The sequence below is a fragment of the Gambusia affinis genome, linkage group LG10, assembly GCF_019740435.1.
Source record: "Gambusia affinis linkage group LG10, SWU_Gaff_1.0, whole genome shotgun sequence".
Lineage (NCBI taxonomy): Eukaryota > Metazoa > Chordata > Actinopteri > Cyprinodontiformes > Poeciliidae > Gambusia > Gambusia affinis.
The window spans coordinates 9,963,244-9,985,420 of record NC_057877.1 but is presented as its reverse complement, the minus strand read 5'-3'; the positions used below and the strand labels follow the sequence as shown (position 1 = coordinate 9,985,420).

Here is a 22,177-nt window from a genome sequence, read left to right as displayed (position 1 = left end):
GTTTGCTTGTTGTTGCAGAACACTCGCTGACAACCTGATCAATGAGCTTCCTTTTTTCTTCTTCTCTGCTCGTCAACAAGCAAGAATTATTGCAGAGACTCAAATCAATTTGTCTGCCATATATAGAACCCTAACGATGGATGGTGATAAATGGCAGGTAGAAAAAAAGACTGAATGCTGTATAAATATTTAAACAAGCTAAAGGGCAGATGAGTGTTTAGAATTAATTACCCCTCTCAGAGTAAATATGGATGCTATGACTGACTTCATGAGCTAAAGAACCATGCTGGAGTCCATGCAGTATTAAAGAGCTTCACCTTTTGGAGTTTATCAGGTTCACTGGGCGAGGGATGGAGGGCTTTGTTGTTAAATCACTTCCTGTTGGAAATATTTCCCTTGAATACGAGACAATGAAAAGTCTCTTTAAAAAAAAAAAAAGTGGTGACAACTGGCCTCATTTTGGGGTCAGAAAGAAGTCCAAAATGAAAGAGCACCAAGTACTATCACCGGCAAGCCAAAAAGCAGCCACTGAATTTCAGGCTCTTTTTCTGCATTGACAGTTTTCTTTTACCCATCCTGATTTACCAAGATGGTGGTATGCTACATATTACCAAAATAATCTGATCTATCCAATAGCAGTCATTCCCTGTTGCTTGGATCAGCTTTATTTGATCCAAACAAGGGATTCAACATTGGTTTCACAAACTCACACATTTCATAGTATGGACATAAAATGTAAATGAACTTTTGAGAAGATAAAAATGATATATAAATTTGTGAAAATCAATATCTGTCTTGTAAAAGAAACAAAAATGCACAGATGTATGTATTTATGTATTTACATATGACATTTTTGTTTTTAATAGAGTGGTTGGAATACTGCAAATATTACAGTAGGTTTGCTGTAAGATGTTTATGGTGAACAAGAGCCTGGAGGAAGAAACTGACTCTAGAGAGGCTTTTGCAAATAGTGCTGGAAGGAAAATCATTAATGCAATCTGTTGGCTTTCATTAAACAGAAAGTTTTCAAAGCTAATTTGAATCATAAACTGATTTTGATACACTGCTTAACGATTAGGATCAATTGGAAATATTGTATGACTTAAGTATGGTTTTGTAAAATTCTTTTTGTAAACTGTGGGTGATAATCTTGGACAGGGCACCAGTCCATCAAGGGTCCATTGGGACAAACTTGCAAGCATGCACACTTTCAGACATTATGGCAGTGCAACGTGAACATGTGTATATCACGTTTGGATTGTGGAACCCAGAGAAAGTGCATCCATACTCAAGGAGAACATGCAAACTTCACACAGAACATAAAGGATTTGCATCTATAGGACAGCATATTACAAAATGTAGCTTTGAAAATGCTTGAAACATGTTAATAAGTCCATCAAAAAGATACTGTCATAACAATAATTTCATGGCTATTCAAATAGACCATTGAACTGGACAAAAAGAAGAATGGAACATTGAAGGGCTAGGCACAGTAGGACAGGAGAGCAAAAGTCGTTCTGGTAAAATCCTTTTTTTAGTTCATTGCTGAGCTTAATTGCCTCTTTTAATGCTTTTTTTGTGTAACAGCAGCGGTGGAGGTGGCGGAGTAAGACGCGCAGTTTAATGCTGGATAATGGGAGCAGATAGAAGAGCTCTCACCCTCAGGAAAGGGGGGTGATGTGGGGGAGGGAGAGGGGAGAGTAATTTCTGGAAATAATGGATATTGACAATGGAGAAACAGAAATGAAGTGGAGACCATAACAAGGCAGGAAAACATGGGCTGTGCATGTGACAGGAGCACAAAGGATGCAATATTTCACATCAAACGCAGTTTCTTGTACGCCAATATGGATGCATGTCCCACACACAGCGCTCACTTCACCGCGCTCTCACCTTCCACGCTTGTGCCCACTCATATGCACGTACGCCTTCACACGGCTTGGGTTTAAAAAAAGAGCTCCCTCATCCTACCCACAAACACTCACACACACCCACCTGCGCGCACACACACACGCGCACACACCCATGCAGAGTCACTGAAAGCTACATGCCTGATCCTCCAGAGACTCAGTTTGCATCATTCTGAGTTGTTACAAAACAAATGGCCCTTCCATCACTGAACATTACTCACACAGAGAGGATGCTGCTTATTGCATCTACTGGTGTTTCTATGCAACCTGTGCGATAAGAGGAAAAAGCCACATCCACATGGCATTGTTGGCTGATTCGCAGTCCAAACAGGAGTGAGCCACCTACTGAGGCCACATGAATTATGTCACTGACAGATACATCTGTTGTGAAATCACTTATTACGAGGTATACCTGTGAATCCTACTGTATTGTTTTTTTTTTCTTTTCAATTTGTTTATAGATTTCAAACATGTGTTGTGAAATATTTATTTGCTTCTGTGTTTAATTTTGTCGCCACACCTGAATGCTTCTGATAGAAAAATGATTTTGATCATAATCGCCATCAAGAAATGTTCTTTCACATTACCGGAGAGCAACCTTTGAGTTCGGCAGAGTTGCTTTAGTTGACTCACATTAGAGGGCATGACCGACCACTTTAAGACCCTGATGAAGTCACTGTCTTAGATTTAAACAGGCCGCACAAATTTGCACCTCTGCTCATTCAGGTCCGAAAGAAAGGCAGTTGCAAAAATGTGTTCATTAGTTCACGATTATGCATAAAGAAGTATCTCGACAAACAAATACAGATGAGCAGCTTGAATGATGCACAGAATTTCAAGTAGATTTTGATCTTCCTGAATGACACTGTTAATATTCATGCTGCTGAGGCAGAAGAATCTGAGTGGCTGCCAGTTGTTTCCATCAAGCCCTAATTAGGGCCACAATAGAGTTGTAACCGTGTTTGTGTTTGAGCGCTTACGTCACAACAACGCTGACTGAAATGTTTGACAAAAAACGCAGGACAGTGGTCACGATCATATTTTTAATCTTTTTGTATGCGCGTGCATGGGTGGGTGTGTGTGTGTGTGAGACAGCTAGCATCTCCAAAACACACACACCTGAGCATACTTATCCCACGTATGATGATAAGTTGTGGATGTGTGAGCTTGTTGTTCCTGCACGACTGTCAGAGGAGAGATTTGTCCCTTTTGTCTTCCTTGAAGAGCTTGAAAAACTGTTACATGAAGAAAGAATTTCAAATTTAGAAAGTACAGAATAAACTCTTTTTTTTGGGGAGGGGGCGGGTATTGCAAAAATTTTTTTAATTTTTCTTATTTCTTCCGGTGCTGTGAGGTGAGGGAAGCAGAGGAGGAGGATGAGCACCTCTCTGGAGAGAATGATGCCATTTGGCTTTGCATAACTGTGTGCTGGTGTGTAGATGTGCACACACAGTGTAGCCCAGCAGGGTGATGAGACAGAGGAACATATGAATGAAAACAAAACAAAAAAAATGTCAGGCAATAGCATTCTTATCACAATAATAAAAAAGCTCGGAAGATTTATTGAAGATTATATGTTACATTTGTACATTTATAGATTTTTTGATTTGTTATAAAATCTCTGTGTTGAGTTTTTTTTTTTAGATCCTCTGATCTACCTTAAATACAGACCAATGAACATGTGAAATATTAGTGCAGGAAGAAAGTTTCAAAGAGGCTTTCATAACAAGAGCATGATCCCACCTTTAAAACTGACTATTACATAACAAATACTTTCCTCTTTTTGAAGTGCTAAACCTGTAGTACACTTTTCAAATTTTAGTCATGTGAAAAAGTAGAACATTCTATGAAAACCTTGTCGATTCGAGTTTCTGTGAGACTTCTCAAAATTTCTGTAAAATACCTATGTGACATAAAAACGACTACAAGCAACAAAACTGCTCAGAGTTAAAAGGTGAATGTGATTTTTTTGTAATTTTTTCTTAGACTGTCTATAGGAACCATGTCATTCACTGCAGTTATTTCAACTAAAGGAATGTAAAAAAACACAAAAAAAAAACAATGACTGACTCTCTCTCTATATAGGTAGTTATACAATGCTTTGGTTTTATATTTTATGTACTCCATATGTTCTTTATTTTGCTTAGCAGCTACTCGGAAACGTTTTGAATAAAACTTTAATCTTTAAAGGTTGGTCGACTGCAGGATCTAAAATGATGCTGTAGCTGTGGCAGTAGCAAAGGCCTGAAGAGAGATTTGCAGGCTAACTAACAGAAGGTGCTAGCAGCGCTCAATATGTCACTGTCTCTTGTTTGGTTAATTGCAGCAGGGTGCCGGTGTCAACCTTTCAGCAAGTCAAAATTCACTCGTAAACACATACTCACACACGCATGGGCGCATTCCCACACATGCATCCCACGGCAACGAACATATCAGTCCATCATGACTGAATCACAATGTGTGTGATCTCACGCCTAGTTTCGGTGCTCATAGGTTTCATTTTGATAGCAAAAGCTTCGGACTGTCAAAGTCACCAGGATATAACAAAACAGCTTTGCTGATAATTATGTTACTAGAAAATAACAAAACACTAAGTTCATTGAAGCCTACAGATCAACCGAACAAGCTGATAGGTAAGGGTTAAAAATATCAAATATGACTTACTGTTTAAACTGTCAAAACAAGTCAAATATTTAATCTATTTATTGGACTTCCAAACTATGAGGCCTGTTAATCTGCTGTTTTCTGACAGCTGTGTGAACATGCAGAAAGAGCAGCTGAATGTCACGGGAATCAATGAACGACAGGGAATTTGTGACTGGAAATGAAGCAAAGAGATCAGGTTCATCTTAATCAGGTCACTGTATTGTATTCATCTTACTCATCTTATCCAGCTTCCTGTATTAATAGGGATGAAAAGTAGTTAGGGAGTGGATGTTAATATTTTTCAATTCAATTCTGTGGCTTTCGTTTGCGTATAGTGTATTTTAATAGTGTGTATAAAGTTGTGGTTGTTTTAGTTTTAGTTTATTTCCTTTTATAATTGGTGTAAAACAACTTTGTACTTCCTCCCACTCGCTCTGCGTTGACTCTCTGGTGAGTCAAATGTGATAACAAAAAGGCCACGGAGCGGTAGTCACCTCCGAACTTTAATCAAGCCCCTTCAATCACAGACACAGACACTGCTGGCAGAAGGAAGCTGAAGAAAATGTTTGTTTAGGTTTTTTTTATTTATTTGATCTTCCTCTCTCCCCTCTATCTGAAGATAAACTTGTCTTTTGAGTCTGGGGGGAAATTATATCTATTTATTTATGAGCTTATCTTCTGTAATTGTGTTACTCTTTTATTTGGAACATTTTTTCATTTATTTATTTTTTTTCTGCGGAGGAGCTTAATGAGCTGCCTTGAACTGAGAATGTGTCCACACAGGACCCAATTAAGTGGAGTATAAAGACCATCCTTCTTCTCTCTCCCCTCACTTGTGTGTTTGGTGTTCCTGTCGCCTCCTGAGTGGAAGGACGTGGGGAGGTACACGGCTAGATTCATTTTCACCTGCCAGCTAATTGCAGGTTGTTCTGCCCCCACTGTGTTTCCAAGTAACAGTTGTGCAGATAGATAAACTCTTAGACGATTGACAGGCGTATGTCGCTTTAATTGACGTTGCTTTCAATGCCAAAGAGTGAAACTACAAATAAAGATGAAAAACATCAATTAGAATACAACAGTAGTCAAATCATACAAATAGTAAGGGCACAAATGCTTAATACTGTGTAAATAACATGTCACAATCAACCTTACAAACATCAAGCCTTGCAACATAAATGCCACAAATATAGCTGAATATTGTCTCAGATGTAATGAAATAACACAAAATACTTACAAGCAGTGCTTTCTTTAAACAACAAAACAGGATGAAGAATGATTAAATGAAGACTGATAAACTGCCTGTGTCAGCCATTATACATGTGTTTCTGAACTCATTCTACAGTTCAATAACAAACTTAACATGAAAACACCACCACCTGCTGGCTGGGAAGAATCACAACCAGCACACTCCCCGCCTGACATCTATAAGATGTCACCTTATGTCTAACTACTGTCCTTGCTGCAGGTGTTTTTCAGAAGGAGAACAACTCCAGTAACTGGTCTCAAGAAGGTCTTGCATGTACCTCCAGAACTGATTTTTATTTCAAGCTTCCTAACGTTTCCATCTTGACTAGGGAAGGTATTAACCACAATTCCCATGGGCCACTGGCTTCTTTTGGCTTGACTGTCCTTTAAAAGCACAAGATCTCCAACTTGAAGATTAGGCTTCTCTGATTGCCACTTTCGTCGCGGTTGCAAGGTAGGCAAGTACTGAGTTCTCCATCGATGCCAAAAAACATTCGAGAGATGTTGCACCTGCCTCCACTGACGTCTGTAAAGACCTCCACTTTCAAAGTCTCCAGGAGGTATAGAGGAATCCCCAGTCTTTTGGGTAAGGAGGGTAGCAGGTGTGAGAATAAAGGAACATTCAGGATCAGAAGAGACTGGAGTTAAAGGACGAGAGTTCACAATGGCAGTTACCTCAGCTAGAAAGGTAACTAGCACTTCGTGGGTGAGATGCTGAGTTGGAGAACACGACAACATGGAATCTAGTATGCGCTTTGTGATGCCGATCATGCGCTCCCAACTTCCTCCCATATGTGAGGCATGAGGTGGATTAAAAATCCATGTACACTCATTTTCATTTAAGAAATTCTGAATTTCTTGATTGTTGCAGTGTGTTGGAGTTATGCCAAGTTCCTTGCATGCTCCTAGGAAGTTAGTTCCACAGTCAGATCTCAATTGCTTCACCGGTCCACGAATGGAAACAAACCTTCGAAAGGCATTGATGAAGCTTGAGGACTCCATAGATTCCATCACCTCGACATGAATGGCCCTAGTACTCAAACAACTGAAGATAACAGCCCACCGTTTACTGTTTGCATAGCCTCCCCGTGTTCGCCGAGAAGTTACAATCCAGGGTCCAAAAACATCGACTCCGACATAAGTGAATGGAGGAGCAACTGCGGTACGATCCATTGGCAGGTCCGCCATCTTTTGTTCTTCTGTATTGCGCCTCAATTTACGGCAGATTACACAGTGGTATATAACCGAGCTGATGCATCGTTTTCCACCAATGATCCAAAGGCCAGCTGACCTCACAGCACCTTCTGTAAATAGACGTCCTTGATGCTGTACACGCTGATGATAGTGACGTACCAGAAGGGTCGTCAAATGATGATGACCAGGAACAATATATGGGTTTGCTTCATCGCTTTGGAGATTGGCTTGTGCAAGACGACCTCCTACTCTGAGGCAACCTGAGTCATCAATGTAGGGTGACAGTTTCTTGAGATGACTGTGTTTAGAGATCTCCTTCTGGTCTCTAATACTTGCAAATAATTCAGGGTAGCTCTTGCGTTGAAGGCTGCTCAAAATGACGCGTTTTGCCGTTAGAAAATCATCTAGGCTCAGATCCTTACACATATGCCAACCTTGACATTTGCTCGTTTGATTTTCCTTCTTGTACAGTCTGACTATGTGAACCAGTCTAGCTATGGCCCTCAACAGTGACTTCCATGATGAAAATGACTCGAAATGACTTGGGTCTATGAAAGAGTCTGTTAGTACTGTTAGACAACTGGTCACTGTGGGACGAATCTCTGGGTCAGATTCAGGGTCAACTAGGTTGAAAGAGGTTTTGGTTTGTTCAGTGTGCCTGTTTTGCCTGAGCAGGAAATCTGGTCCTGTGAGCCACTTGCTGTTCCCTAAGGCTTGAGCTGGGATGGATCTTGAAGCTATATCAGCTGGATTCAACTCTGTAGGAATGTAGTTCCATTGGTCTGGATTAGATGACTTCCTTATTCTTTGCACCCGGTTACAGACGTAAACATAGAATCTCCTGGACTCATTCTGAATGTAACCGAGAACTACCTTGCTGTCGGTAAAGAACTTTGTTGAGTGGAAGGGAACATCAATCTCTTCAGATATCATGTCAGCAATCTCAATGGCAAGGACAGCTGCACAAAGTTCTAACCTCGGAATGGTAACTTCTTTTAGTGGAGCAAGTTTCGCTTTGCCAAACATGAAACCAAGTTCACTTTTGCCTTCTGCATCTGAAATCTTGACATAAGCCACGGCAGCAATTGCTTTAGTAGAGGCATCACAGAACATGCACAATTCTCTGTTTGTTGCATTATAAAAGGAAAGGGAGGTGTACTGTCTAGGGATCCTCACTTGTTTCAGATGGTTTAGAGAGTTCCTCCATGCACTCCATTCCTGTAGTTTCCTCTCTGGAAGTGGGTCATCCCAGTTGATGGTTTCAGTTGAAAGCTCTCTTAGAAGAGCTCGACCTTGAATACTCACTGGGGCTGCGAATCCAAGCGGATCGTACAAACTGTTTACAGTTGACAGTACTCCTCTACGTGTATAAGGTTTCTCTTCATTTGAGACTTGAAAAGTAAACTCGTCTGTTTTAATGTCCCAACTTATTCCAAGGCTACTTTGCATTGGTGGAGGGTCTGCTCCAAGGTTGAGATCTTTAAGGCCTTTTGCCAGGTCCTCCTTGGGAAATGCTTTCATCACATCAATATCATTAGATGCAATCTTGTGCAACTTTAAGTTGGATGCAGCCAACGTTTGTTGAGCATTTTTGACAACCGAAATTGCCTCATCACTCGATGAAAAGGAGGCAAGGCCATCATCAACGTAGAAGTGACGTTCTACAAGATGTCTTGTTGTGTTGTCCTGTGTCTCCTGGTCTTCTGATGCAGCCAAGCCCATAGGTTGCAACTGCAGGCGATGGACTGTTGCCAAAAACATGAACAGTCATGCGATACTCCACAATTGGTTGTTCCATGTCATTGTTTTCATGCCAAAGAAATCGTAAGAAGTTCCGATGGTCCTCTCTGACGACAAAGCAATGGAACATCTGCTTAATATCAGCGGTCACTGCTACTCGTTCTTCTCTGAGACGCGCATTAGAACACCTAAGAGACTATTGTTGAGATTAGGGCCTGTAAGAAGAACGTCATTGAGTGACAACCCATTATGACGTGCGCTGGAGTCGAACACAATCCGAATCTGGTCTAACTTGCGAGGGTGATAAACTCCAAAGAAAGGGAGATACCAGCACTCCTCCTGTTCTTTGAGAGGGGGTGCCAATTCTGCATGGCCACTATCGAGTATGGTTTGCATAAATTGTAGGAAGTGTTCTTTCATTGTAGGGCGTTTATTCAGAGTACGGTGAACAGAGGTAAGGCGCTGTCTAGCCTGCTGCCTATTATTGGGAAGGCATGGCCTAGGGAAACGAAAGGGTAGTGGAGCGACCCAACTATTTGAACTATCTTGAAAGACTGCCTTGTTCATTATCTGAAGAAAGGCTCTTTCTTCTTGTGAGAAGCCAGGTTTCTCATCTGAGCTTGTTTGTTGAAAGATTGTTTCTCCAATCTCTGTGATGTCTGACCATTTTGTCTTTGTAGATGTGCAGAAACTGACCTTTTGAGGAACTGGGTAATCAAAGCCTTCTGCCACCTGAATTGCATTCTTACACGGTAGAAAGTGACTGGGCCGACCATTATCCAGGAAACTGGTTTTGAAAACACTTGCATAGTCAGGTTTGTGTGCCCCTCCGAGGCAAACATCTCCAACTATGACCCATCCAAGGGCCAGCTTCTGAGCGAATGGGGCATTTAGAGGTCCATTACGTTGGTCAGTAACCTTGTGTGCTTGGACAACATCTCTCCCTATGAGAAGCGAGATGCTAGCATCTGGATCCAGCTTGGGAATTTCTGCAGCTATGTCCCGGAGGTGGGAGTGGTGTTGAGCAGCTTCAGGTGTTGGAATTTCATTCCGATTGTCTGGAAGCATATCACACTCGATAAGTGTCTCTAGCAACAGATGTGACTGGCAATCCACTGATTCCACAACAAAGTTGTGAGCTCTTCTCCCCATTACTTCTTCCGTTCCTGCACAAGTCTTTAGCATGTAAGGATAAGATCTCCTTGTAATACTGAAGGTATCAAAGACTGAAGATCTAGCAAGGGACCTGTTACTTTGGTCATCCAAGATCGCATATGTTTTCAATTTCTTCTCAGGAAACCCCTTTGGATAGATGAACACTGGACAGATTTTAGCACAAGAATGACTTTGAATTTCACTTCCACACACTTGGGTACAGGTAGAGGTAGCAGTAGGTGATGCTTGGTCTTGCTCCCCGCCGTGAACGTCCACTGGCTGCCTCACAGCTGGTGGTGGTGTTGTTGCCCAAACTGCTGGACCAGGATGAAGGGCTGAAACATGACTGTTGATGCCGCATTCTGCACAACTTATCTCTGTACTACAATTCTTTGCCTGGTGATTGGTAGAGGCACAACATCTGAAGCATATTGAGTTCTTTTTAAGGTAGATCTTTCGTTCCTCAAAGGGCATTTCTCTGAATGCTCTACATCTTTTCAGTGCATGAGGTTTTCTGTGGATGGGACATTCTTTATCTACATCCACAATCTTTGTCTCAGCTACAGGTTTTAGTCGAGAGTTTACAACTTCTGTCCGACTTACTGAGATGGGTTCTTTCCTGGTGTGTCTTTCCTGATATTTAAACATTTTCGTAGGTACTGTTGGTTGCTGGACTGGATGTCTAAAGCTGGGATCATTGCGCATTTTTGCTTCACTGGAAACAAAGTTGGCAAATACACAAAATGGTGGAAATGACACAGAATGTTTTTCTTTGTATTTAGTCCCATGGTTCATCCACTTTTCTTGTATTCCAAAGGGCAATTTATCAACTACAGGGTGAATTCCCCTTGCTGTGTCGAGGTAGAGTAGACCTGGTATGTAACCCTCACTCTTAGCTGAGTCGATCTCTAGGAGAAGGTCTGCAAGTTCTCTCAAGAGATGTGGATCTTTGTTAGAGATCTTAGGAAACTGTAGCATCCGATCTAACAGTGCTCTTTCTAAGGCTTCTGGAGAACCATAACATTCTTGCAGTCTGTCCCAAACTTTAAGCAACCCTTGATCAGGATTATGGACATGCACTGCTTGCAGACGCTCTGCATACTTCATGGACTCTGGGCCAAGCCATTTGATCAATAAGTCCAGTTCTTCACTGGCAGACAAATGTAAGTTACGGATTGCATTCTCGAAAGAGGATTTCCAAGACCAGTAGTCTCCTGGTTTGTCACTAAACTTCCTTAGTCCTCCAGTGAGTAGCTCGCTTCTAGCCAGGAACCTCGTTAGTTCAGACATGTTAACTTGGTCTTTTGATTGAACATCATGTTTGAAGCTTGGTGACGTTTTAAGTACAGGATTACACCGGGACAGTTGAGGAACAGCTTCATGATTGATTGAAATGTTTGATGGAAGAACATAGTCTTTCAGAGTGTCTATGGAATAGTCAGGTTCTTGTTTGGGTTGACAAAATGTCGTGGCTGCAGGTACTTCATTGTACTCTACAATATCAAATGGAGTTAGACTACCTTTTAAGACAAGTTGGTCTTTCACATAATTGCCAGTACGTTCTAAAGAATCATCATTTTGCTGCTCTGGTCGAGACATATGTTCTTCTTCATTAGCAGCTGCCTCATAAACGTTTGCCTCAGCATGAGCTGCCTCTGCATCACACTGGTGTTGAAGAACCAGTAATGTGGCTTCCAGTTCTGCTTTCTTAACTTTCATTGCAATTTCCTTTTTAGCAAATTCAGCTCTAGTGCGAGCTGCTTCAGCTTTCGCCCTTGCATTTACAGCAGCCATGCTTGCAGACGACTTACTTGAATTTGACAGGTGTGTCTTGCTGGAGCGAATTGACGGAGCCTTTCCAGCTTCTTGAGACATCTTTAGTTAATATAGTAGATCCTCGATGTAAACATTCACTGCTTGTTGTGTAGATCTATGCTTTTTCACTGTTCTGCCCCCACTGTGTTTCCAAGTAACAGTTGTGCAGATAGATAAACTCTTAGACGATTGACAGGCGTATGTCGCTTTAATTGACGTTGCTTTCAATGCCAAAGAGTGAAACTACAAATAAAGATGAAAAACATCAATTAGAATACAACAGTAGTCAAATCATACAAATAGTAAGGGCACAAATGCTTAATACTGTGTAAATAACATGTCACAATCAACCTTACAAACATCAAGCCTTGCAACATAAATGCCACAAATATAGCTGAATATTGTCTCAGATGTAATGAAATAACACAAAATACTTACAAGCAGTGCTTTCTTTAAACAACAAAACAGGATGAAGAATGATTAAATGAAGACTGATAAACTGCCTGTGTCAGCCATTATACATGTGTTTCTGAACTCATTCTACAGTTCAATAACAAACTTAACATGAAAACACCACCACCTGCTGGCTGGGAAGAATCACAACCAGCACACAGGTTAAATATGTCAGGCTAATGCTTATGCATGGTGGGATGTTAAATCAACTCTTTTCACATCCAAATTCAAGCTACTGTGAGTAGGGCCTCCCCCCTTACAAATGTATTCTGTTACTGCTACTTAGCGACAATCAAATGTTTCAGATAAAAGTGATTTTACTCTAAATCCAAAATGCAAATTGGGGAGAAAAAAAACTATCCCAACTCCTGTTCGCAAGTCCTGCTGCAAACATTCATTTCTCAATCTAAAAGTAATCTAAAACTATTGAAGAGCTAAATCTTCGTCATTAATTGGTCTCTAAAGGGTTACAAAGTTTTTTTTCTAGGCTGTGGGGAATCCAACAAACCACAATGAAAACAAGGAAAAGTGATTATTGAAAAGGGGTGGAGGGTGAACTACTGTAAAGCCAATGAAGCATTTTAAAAATAAAAGAGACATTTTTAAAAAGGAGAGATTATTTTAAAAATAAAAGATATATTAGTATTATAAGCTGGTGGAAACATGAAGTCCTGGGGCTACTTTGCTTCTTCGGGAACCATTTAACTTCCCTGTAAGTGATGAAGCCATAAATTCTGCTCTCTAGCAGAAAACCCAGAAGGTGCCATGTGAGTGGGCAATCCATCATTTTGTTGAACTTTATCTTAACTCCTCTGGTCAGATGCAGAGGGAGAATGGTACAAAGCCAACCAGGAAGCCCTCATTTTGAACGACTCAAATAAAGTTGTTGAAGGATCTGAAGTTCTGCAAAAGAGTGATGTAAAAAAAAAGAAGAGAAAAAAGACAAAAAAGGAAAACCTAATTTCTGGTTATAGAATGAGTTCATATTTAGATACAATTTATTAACTTTAGCTTAAACAAGGAAATAATCATTTGACAACTACTTTTTGTATTTATTCAGGCTATCTTTGACATTGTAACATGTTGGGGAATGGATGGATGGAGTTCCCATGATGCGTTGCAGATTGTTGTATCCACTTACTACTTAATTTTGTTCCGTTTTACCTAATTGCTACAACTGAGTGTTCGTTCAGTATCACAGTTGCTCTTTTCATTTATTTTGAAGTTCGATAGTCACACATTTCTGACACTGTGGAAATTGCATTGTGAGTAAGACATATGTTCATTTTCATCCCCATTGTTATTGCTTGGCTATATTTTGTTGAATACTTGTTCAACAGAATTAAGTCAATAAAGTAGCACCTCTGCTCAAAAAGCATTTCTCTTTACTTCATTATTGCTGCTTTGAATGCATGCATGCCACAACATGAAATCTGGTTTTGATATTCTTGAGACATTTCACTGTGACGACAAAAGTAAAAGCATACATACTTTTGTGTTCAATTTAAAAAAAAAACAACATTTTGAAGCAATTGTGTATTTTTTTTCTTTCTTTCCCTTTCAGCAAAAGATGCGACAAACAACCAATGTCATGTTTTACTGAATTAATAAAGCTCGTTCGAAACATTGCAAGGTGCCTGTGGTCATTTCACCAAAGCAGAGTGAGAAACCTTGAACAAATGAAATAAATAAACTTGGTAAAAATGAACAACAATTACAGCTGAATCCTATGAAAGTGAGGAAACTGGAAGTGGCCAATCTTTGCAGCAAATGAAATCCAAATGGGGATTCAGTTTGGTGGTCAGAGGCCAGACATTACACTTTTTACCAACAGGAATTATTTATTAAAGTCCTTCTAAACTCCCACACACACACTCATCCACTCCGGTGGAGAAGAAGGTGCCGCTGGCTTCTATACTGCAGTGTTGCTGAGACACACACACGCTCTCTGTAATGGGGCTGCAAGCTTGTTGTTTTTTTGTTGTTGTTGTTTTTGTTATTGCTCTTTTTTTCTTTTTTTTAAAGGCTTTTATGCTTGTTGTGTGCACCCATGCTCTGGCCTTCACCACCCCCTCCTTTCCCCTGGTGATTTCCATAAATGTACATTTCTCCCCCTTCAGCCACCTTTTCGACAAGTTGTTGAAATCGCACATTAGAGGAGAGGAGAGTGTGTCTTTGGGTTGCTGTGGCAACAGGGTGAGTCATTCTGCTGCAGTCAGTTTAGTCACACTTACACCGACTGTATGTTTCCCTCTCTTCCCGTTCTTTCCATCTCACCGTCCCGATGGCTTCTTGTCCTTCACACACATGCTGACACACTCCTGGTCAATTTTCCCCAGAGTATGTATGTTTTCATACGTCGAGGTTCAAAACTGGCTCATGTTTCTTCTTCTGATTATTATTACAAATTTTCGATATCTCTGCACAAAAGAACAAGGCAGCTGCTGTCTTGAGATCAATTGAACGTGCATGCGTTTGTGAAGTGTGCAAGCGAGCGATGATAAGGGCGATCGGAATATCGCTGCTCTCCCTTTGATTACTTATTTATGGAGAAGGCTAATCAGTAAACCCAGAGTTGAGAAGCACGCTGTGAAAGAGACGGGGAGGCGTGAGAGGAGATGAGGGGGGCACTGAGAGGCAGGGGGGCATCTAACACTCATTCTCTTCCAACAACACTTGTTAGCTCTGATTTAAAGAGAATAATTTTAAAGTTGATTTTTTTTTCTCTCTCTCCCCCTTTGTGGTGCTTTTTCTTTTCTTTTTGATTAACACTGGGAGTCTTTGCTTCCTGTTCGCCCATTAAAGGACTGTGCACATTTATAGCACGCATGTCAACGCCACACCTCTGCCTTTGGAAGTGAATCATCAGGGAACTCACTGTTGCTTAATTGTCACAGAGCTTGGACGGCGTTTTGCTATGATGAGGAAGCGAAAAATACCCCTTGCAGCTAACACCTGCCACAACTTTAGATTGAATAATCGGAGATTAGTTTTAGCAACACAATCAATGTCGCGGTTAAATGTCCAGAGTTACTGTTTTCTAAGCTACATGGAAGAAAAGTGATGATGAAACTAAAATGTGTAGCGCAACTTTGACTCAGTCAGTCCAACATGTTTAAAGGAAATCACAAAAGGATATAACAAAAGCGGCCAGCGTGTGGTGAACAGAAGCTCCCCTTCAGCCAGCGGGCGAGGGGTTGAGTGCAGATGTGACGAAATACACACCCAACGTGCCTCAGCAAAGTCCCAATCAAGTAAATGCACATGAGCTATAAAAGGAAACACATGAAAACATATTTGTTTCCTCCCTATACTCAAGTGAACAGTTAATCAGAGTAGAGAAGAGTAAAAACACCTCTAAAATGGGAGAATTCACAATGTTTCTCTCACCGTAGGGGTAATATCTGTAAGTATAGATGGTAAGGATTGTGAAGAATTTCTAAGTCACACTGTGAAATCAAGCTACAACTAAGATGTGAACAGCTGTACTATGCAGCCTTCTGTTGCCAAACATTTCAGTTGTGGATTAAGGCCCATTTTCAGTTTTTACTGCACAGTCGAAAACTGCCTCAGATGACGTCGTCAAACAGTACTCAGACTTTACAAACCCCAGTTCATACTTTACCACACCAATGTGCTAATCATAGTGGTTTCAGAAAACAAATGTAAAGAGTGCCGTTAGTGTTATGATCCATAAGTGTTTTAACTTTGGGTCACTGTTTTGATCATTTCTTTTCTAATTCCTCCCTTGTGTATTTGACTTGTTTTCTTAGATTAGTGTTCATTGTGTTTGTTAGATTCAGGTTTTCTTTTAGGTCTGCCTTCCTTCTGATCTGTCTTATCTTTTCACCTACCCTCCCAGCTATTTTCCACCTGCCTTAATTCTCCCTCAGCTGCTCTGTATTTCCCCCTGATCAGGCCTTCTGGTCCTCTCATGTCGCTCTCCACTCTTTCAGTATACATAGCCCCCCCCCTTATAAGCATCTCCTCTCTATTTTATGAATATTTGTGCTTTTTCATGAGCCAGAGTTCCTGTCTGCATTTTGAGTTGAATTCAGCTCCACCAAAAGTAATACTTAGAGGAAGCAAACTTTGCTTTATATCCCAGTGTTTCCCTTCCATCCCCTCACCTTTCTTGAAGTTTTTGGTTTGCAATACTATTTTCCCTTGAAACCCAAGATTTGGACACTGCCCAATGGGTCTTACAGGCAGATGGTGGGTGGTAGTATAGCACAGTTCCTACCACCCACATCTTGCACAAAGAGCCCTGTTCCTCTCGTTCTGGCAGAAGGAGATAGAAGCCGGTCAAAAATGACACAAGAACAAGACAACAGCACAGAAAACAAAAGCAATGGAAGCCAAGAGCTGGCACGTTAGACTATATCTGAAATGCAGGCTATGCTAACATAAATCAAAAGACCACTCAAAGTGCCCCTTACAAAAAAAATCCCATGAAATTCACATTTGATTTTCATGTGATCACATAATCCACCAAAAAAATCACGTTTTCACATGTGATTTTACCACAAAACGTTCCAAAATCACACGTATTCATGTGCTTTCACATGTGATTCACATCATTCACATGTAAAATTTGTGTTAACCACATGTGATCACATGTGAAAGTCACATGTGATTTTCATGGGATTTTTTTGTAAGGGTGCCTTAAAACTAGAATCACATTCCCTCGGCTGAACTCAAACACCAATATGCAGGTCTGCAAATTGGAGTAAGATCACAAGTTTCCCCCAACCATACAAACATAGGGCAGGGGTCTACAACCTCAGGCTCTTTGGAGAATCCAATTATGGTAGCAAAATATATAATTTTAGGAATTTGTCTGCAATTTATTACACAAAATTTGCTTTTAATACCTATACATTTTTTAAAGTAACTACCTTCGAACCATGCTGCCTTCCTTCCTCTTTATCTATAGTTATAGAAAAAGATCCCCTCATTCTACAATTTGTTTTATTTTGCAGTGGAGAATTAATTTTGTTCTAAAATCTGAATTTTAGTTTGATTTTAGTATTTATGATAAATGTGGCAATTCAAAAGAAGAGAAAACCCAAGAAGAAGGAAAACTGAGCTTGATAATTGCTGAGAACTTAAAGATGAGAAGCCATGGATAGTCCCGGTATCAGTACTGTCAATGAGCAGTACCACTACTGGGGCGATGCTATAGACAACTTCTGAGATCTCAGACCAGAGGACTGAAGCATTAGGAATAGTAAAAAAACAGTGTTTGCAATCCAGTTTTGTTAGAAATTGGACATCTACAGTCGAGTTAACCAATAGTTTTGCTGATGCCAGTCATAGTTCTACCTCAGTCCAGTCACATATGGTTTGGGTTTAAGTAATCACTGGCACATAATGAGACATTTTTCACTTGGTGTGATGGTTTTGGGCAACCAGAAAGACCTCGGAATGCATCCTCGGATGGTTACTGTTTTGTAAGTTGAGCCACTGTGACAATGCACATGTTGAGCATTGGCATGATTGACCACCCAGCCTTGCGAGCCCACAATTTGATCCCTAACAAACGCTGTCGAGTGCTTATAGCAATCTGTCTACAAGGCATGCTCTGCATCTGATGACCTTGACTCATCATTTTGCCTGTCAGTAACTGCGATTTGTCATGACGACGCTTATGCCCTCCGGCGTCCATTGTAGATATGCAATTTTTTGTTGAAACTGAAATAAAAATTCAGTGACGACTGCAGCTTAGACCTTAAATTAGTACATTTGACGAAAGAAGGTTGAAGATGATATTTATAGGAAGGATATATACGTTTCTAAAAGTACGTTGGCCAATATCATATCCTTTTCAGTCACTCTTGCTCTGTCTTATCCGGATGTGTTTTGTTATTTCGATGTTGTAGATTTTAAAAAATTTTTATTTCCTTTATTTAACAAGGTATACCCCATTGATATCTAGATCTCATTTTCAAGAGGGACCTGGGCAGAAGTCTGCAACACAAAAACAATACCTGGTTACAAAATGAAACTAATTAATACATATGCACAAGTGTAAAACAATAGAAAACAATTTAAAAGCAGTGACACTGTTTATTAGCGTCTCGTTGCCTGTTTTGAGACATAACTTTACTGTCATGTCCCTGTGGTCGGGTAGATACTTTCAGTTTGATCTCTCAAGATGGAGTGAGTCACTCATCTTTACCTTAGTGCTGACCCACGCATCGCCCCAGGTTGCCTGAGGTAGATTGAAGTGATTGACATGGTCATAACAACCACACACACACACACACACACACACACACACACACAGGAAGATGTCTTTAAGCAAATGTGGACAAATTGCTCAATAAATATTGCTTTGGGTGTCTCTTGGCCTTTGAAAACATTTTTAAATATTATCCTGAAGTGTCTCAAAATCTGATTGAGATCCTATGCTAAGCATGAGACAAATTGCTACAGCTAAATTCAAGGAATTCTACAGGCTAGTTGCTAGTTGTTTGGAATAATGTCTGAATATGTGTGGGTGTATTTTTGTCTTCCAGCCCCATCGTGAAGCATAACTGCTGTAGCAAAAAGCCTGAAAGCTTTAGTCTGTATATCACATCACAAGCAAAAGCTGGCGGGGAGGGGGGGGGCATGCTCCATCTCCAGAGAGGTAGGCGGAGGGAGGGAGGGGTGAGGATGCACAATGAAGAGCTGAATGACGCAGCCAAGAAAGGAAAGGGCGGGATGCATGGAGTAGAATCCCCAACAAGGAGATGAGGAAGAGGAGTAGGAGGAGGAGGTGGAGAAGAAGAAGCGTAGGCAGACTGCGTGGGAAGGAGATGCTGCATAATCAGCTTTCTAGGGCTTTCTCCTGCTTCTCCTCTCTACTCTGTCAGCCCTTTCCTTTTTTAAATGACCATCTCTCTTTCTCTTTTAATTTTTCACGTTTCGTCTACATTCGTTGTAGCATTTCCCCCCTGCTAAATGTTACTCACTTAGCAGCACCAATTCAGATGTATTAATATTTGTCTTGAAATTCACACTTTGGAAATTCATTTAAAAAAAAAGAAAGAATAAAGCTTATTTCAAATAGTCTCTATTTGTGAGACAAGACACCTCATGCTAACTATTTGCATAAGCTGGAAACTAATACAAAAACAATAGGAGCAGTCGTTTGTCTGTGTGTATTTTCCCAGTGCAATTCACAAAATAAATCTTTTTATAGCTTTGTGGCTATCTAACATTCTGCTCGGGTCTTCTCAGTCAATCCTATTTCACACTTATCGGCTTTTGGCGTCACATTAAATTAGCTTCACATAATGAGTGAGAAACAGAGGAGTCGACTGATCATGAGCAAAGAGTAGCCCGATGACTCATCGGCATCTCTTACGCGTTCAAACCGCGCCTGGTGCTGCTCCTCTAAAAGGCAATCCGGAGCTTGGGAGGAGAGAGGCAGGGGAATGTGTGGGTGGAGGGGGAAGCGGAGGAGCAGGTGGTGATCGTGGTAAAGGGAAGCGATGAGGCGAGAGAGAAAAGGAGAAACGGGGGTTTTCCTATCAGAAGCATCCCCTGAATACTGAGTAACTCCACAACAGATTAGGTGGCGCAGGTTGGGTGATGGAGGAGCGACGGAAGGGATTGCAGAGGTGTTCATTCATGTGTGTCGGGCAGACTTCAAATGTGCAACTCGTGGGTGGGTATGTGAACAAATGGTACAAAAAAAGTCAATGGCTATTTGAGGTCCTAGACTCTATGAGTACATGTAATTGTGAATGAAGAACTCCTACTTAAAGGGACAGATTCATTAAGAAATTTGGGTTCACATTGTTAAAAACTGCTGAGCAATGACGGACCCAGTTTTGCAAGTTCTGGGTTATTTTGCAAGCCCTGTGCTGCTTTGTAGCCACCATGCAGCCCTGAAATATTTCTTGTCTGAGTTTAAATCTATGTTACGCTTTATTTTAAAATAGGAGATTATGGTTAAATCTCATAAGGTCTTATTTTCAAGACCAAGATGCTCTAAAGATGCATTCAAAACATTGTGCTACGACAGACAATAGTCATTGCAGTTTGTTCAACAAATTTTAAAAAGTGAAACCAAAGACGGTAACAATCAAGTATTAAGAACATGCAACAGGCACCCAGTTTGAGTAATGATCATTTGAAGTGTGGACTGTAAAGCTTAACCAACTTAGCCAAAGGCTAAAGTGTTTAATGCTTGGTAAAAAAGTTTGTGTCCATTACAAATGGTGTTCAATAAATGCAAGGAACCATCATGGGTGTTTATATACATTTTGTTGCCTTAATTACTGTCAGGTAAGAAGCTGGCTCTGAAAAGTTGTTTCTTCATGTATGTATTTTTCATATTTCCATAATAAAAGAAGTATAATTTCTATTATTCTTATGTCTACAATTTCTATGTCAGACACAAGATGTTCAGTGTGAGACTCTTAATATGTTTAATATTCATGACCATGATTTAGTAAGGGCAAATTGTGCAGAAATAATAGTAGCCGGGATCCTTTTTTGGTTTAAAAGTTACCCTTAGATTTGCTAGCAACCAGTTAGAGGTGGAACAGAATAATGTCAAACACAAAGGACCTTTCCTTCAGGTTTTGTATGATATCAAAACCAGAAGGAAAAGTCTTAAAGATCTCCATAAAGATGAAACTTTATTTCTTTTTTTCTTACGTCTATAATTTCTATGTCAGACAGGAAAGCGGCTGTAGATGCAGCTCTCCTGTCAGTAAACAACTGTGTCATCTGCATACAGATGGTGAGAGCCAGACTTAAATCATATACGTTGTTAAAAATTATTGACCCACTACAGAGCTTTGTTTACACCTCACAAGGGACTATGCAAAGAATTTCATGGAACGTATATCTTTTTGAGTTACATATTTAACTTTTACATCATTATAAGAATAATATTTGCATACAGATTTTTGCTGTTGCCACCAACTGACCAAAATTTAAGTATGTGAGAAATCCAGGGATGTAATACACAGATCAAAGTCAGGGTTCTGATCATTTCATAAAATCTGACTTGCTTGAGAGAAGAGGGGACAGCTAATTTAGTTTGCACTATTAGGTAACACAATATTGGAGGAAAGAAAATGACCATCATCTTCACTATTCATATCTGTTATTCTTTTTATTTTCCTCTCAGGTTCAATAGAAGTTATTACTCATTCTACACTCTGATGACAATGATGACGTCTCCACACATAGCGAAGGTCAAACCAATTCGGTTTTGCCACTGGCTGCCTGCCGATGTGTCAGCCCCGGTTACTGGCTGGCAGACAATGGCGACTGTGGCGGAGGTAAGCCTTGGTATGATGCAAAAGAGTGAAATGAAATCACACCGAAGGCTGTAGCTGTAGCTGTAGCTGTCTCCCTCTTTCAGGAAAGATTAATGTCGGACTCCCCAAAGCCTTTCATCCACCTCCACTTTTAAAGAATGAATGTAGCTTTTAGTAGTCTGCTCTTTTCATCCTGCTGTCTGTCAGGCTGTAATACAAAGCAGTGTTTGAAACCAGCGAGCTGGCAGCTATTTTGCTGAGAATAAGATATTTCCTGTTATAGCAACTGTGTTAGAAACAAGCTGCATGTATTTGTACAGCCAGAGGCAGATAGGTATAGATTTTAAATCAGTGTGAAAGTATCATTTTATCTCCTTTCAAGCCATTTCCTACGTCATTGTTATTTTCTGCTATTTCATTAATAATGGACATTTAATTGGAATGAGCTACTAACACTTGAATGCAACACATAATCTTTTTTTTCCTGTCTGTGCTAAATCAATTCATGGAACTTTTCTGCATCATAACATTTCCTCTGTTTCCTTTGGTTTCTCCCATCTCAGCTGATCGCACTGCACTTTTCTTCACCTTGCTTTTGATACACAGATTTGACTTGTAAATTGGCAGTACGACAAAATTTAAAAAGCTAACTTTCGGCATCTTTTGAGACAAGTGACTTCAAATTCGTGGTGCAGAAATAATCTTTCTTTTAATCTGTTTTAGTCCAATTTCTACCATACAAACTCTCTCTCA

The 22,177-nt window shown here is 40.3% G+C and overlaps 2 protein-coding genes across 2 annotated transcripts; both read right to left on the bottom strand.

Moving 5' to 3' along the window:
* Positions 1-5,922: 5,922 nt before the first annotated feature.
* On the bottom strand, positions 5,923-7,289 carry LOC122838996. Its single transcript, XM_044130094.1, has one exon. It carries the CDS (start codon positions 6,987-6,989, stop codon positions 6,000-6,002), a length of 990 nt encoding a protein of 329 aa, XP_043986029.1. The 5' UTR covers positions 6,990-7,289; the 3' UTR covers positions 5,923-5,999.
* A 1,599-nt stretch (positions 7,290-8,888) lies between these two features.
* On the bottom strand, positions 8,889-12,245 carry LOC122838919. Its single transcript, XM_044129968.1, has 2 exons — positions 12,144-12,245; positions 8,889-11,948 (listed from the first exon to the last, which is right to left on the bottom strand). Exon 2 carries the CDS (start codon positions 11,763-11,765, stop codon positions 8,889-8,891), a length of 2,877 nt encoding a protein of 958 aa, XP_043985903.1. The 5' UTR covers positions 11,766-11,948; positions 12,144-12,245.
* Between the last annotated feature and the right edge of the window lie 9,932 nt (positions 12,246-22,177).

What these genes read in the sequence shown, in the direction of transcription:
- LOC122838996 (XM_044130094.1), bottom strand. Translation starts at nt 6,989, where the DNA reads ATGGCGGACCTGCCAATGGATCGTACCGCAGTTGCTCCTCCATTCACT.
- LOC122838919 (XM_044129968.1), bottom strand. Translation starts at nt 11,765, where the DNA reads ATGTCTCAAGAAGCTGGAAAGGCTCCGTCAATTCGCTCCAGCAAGACA.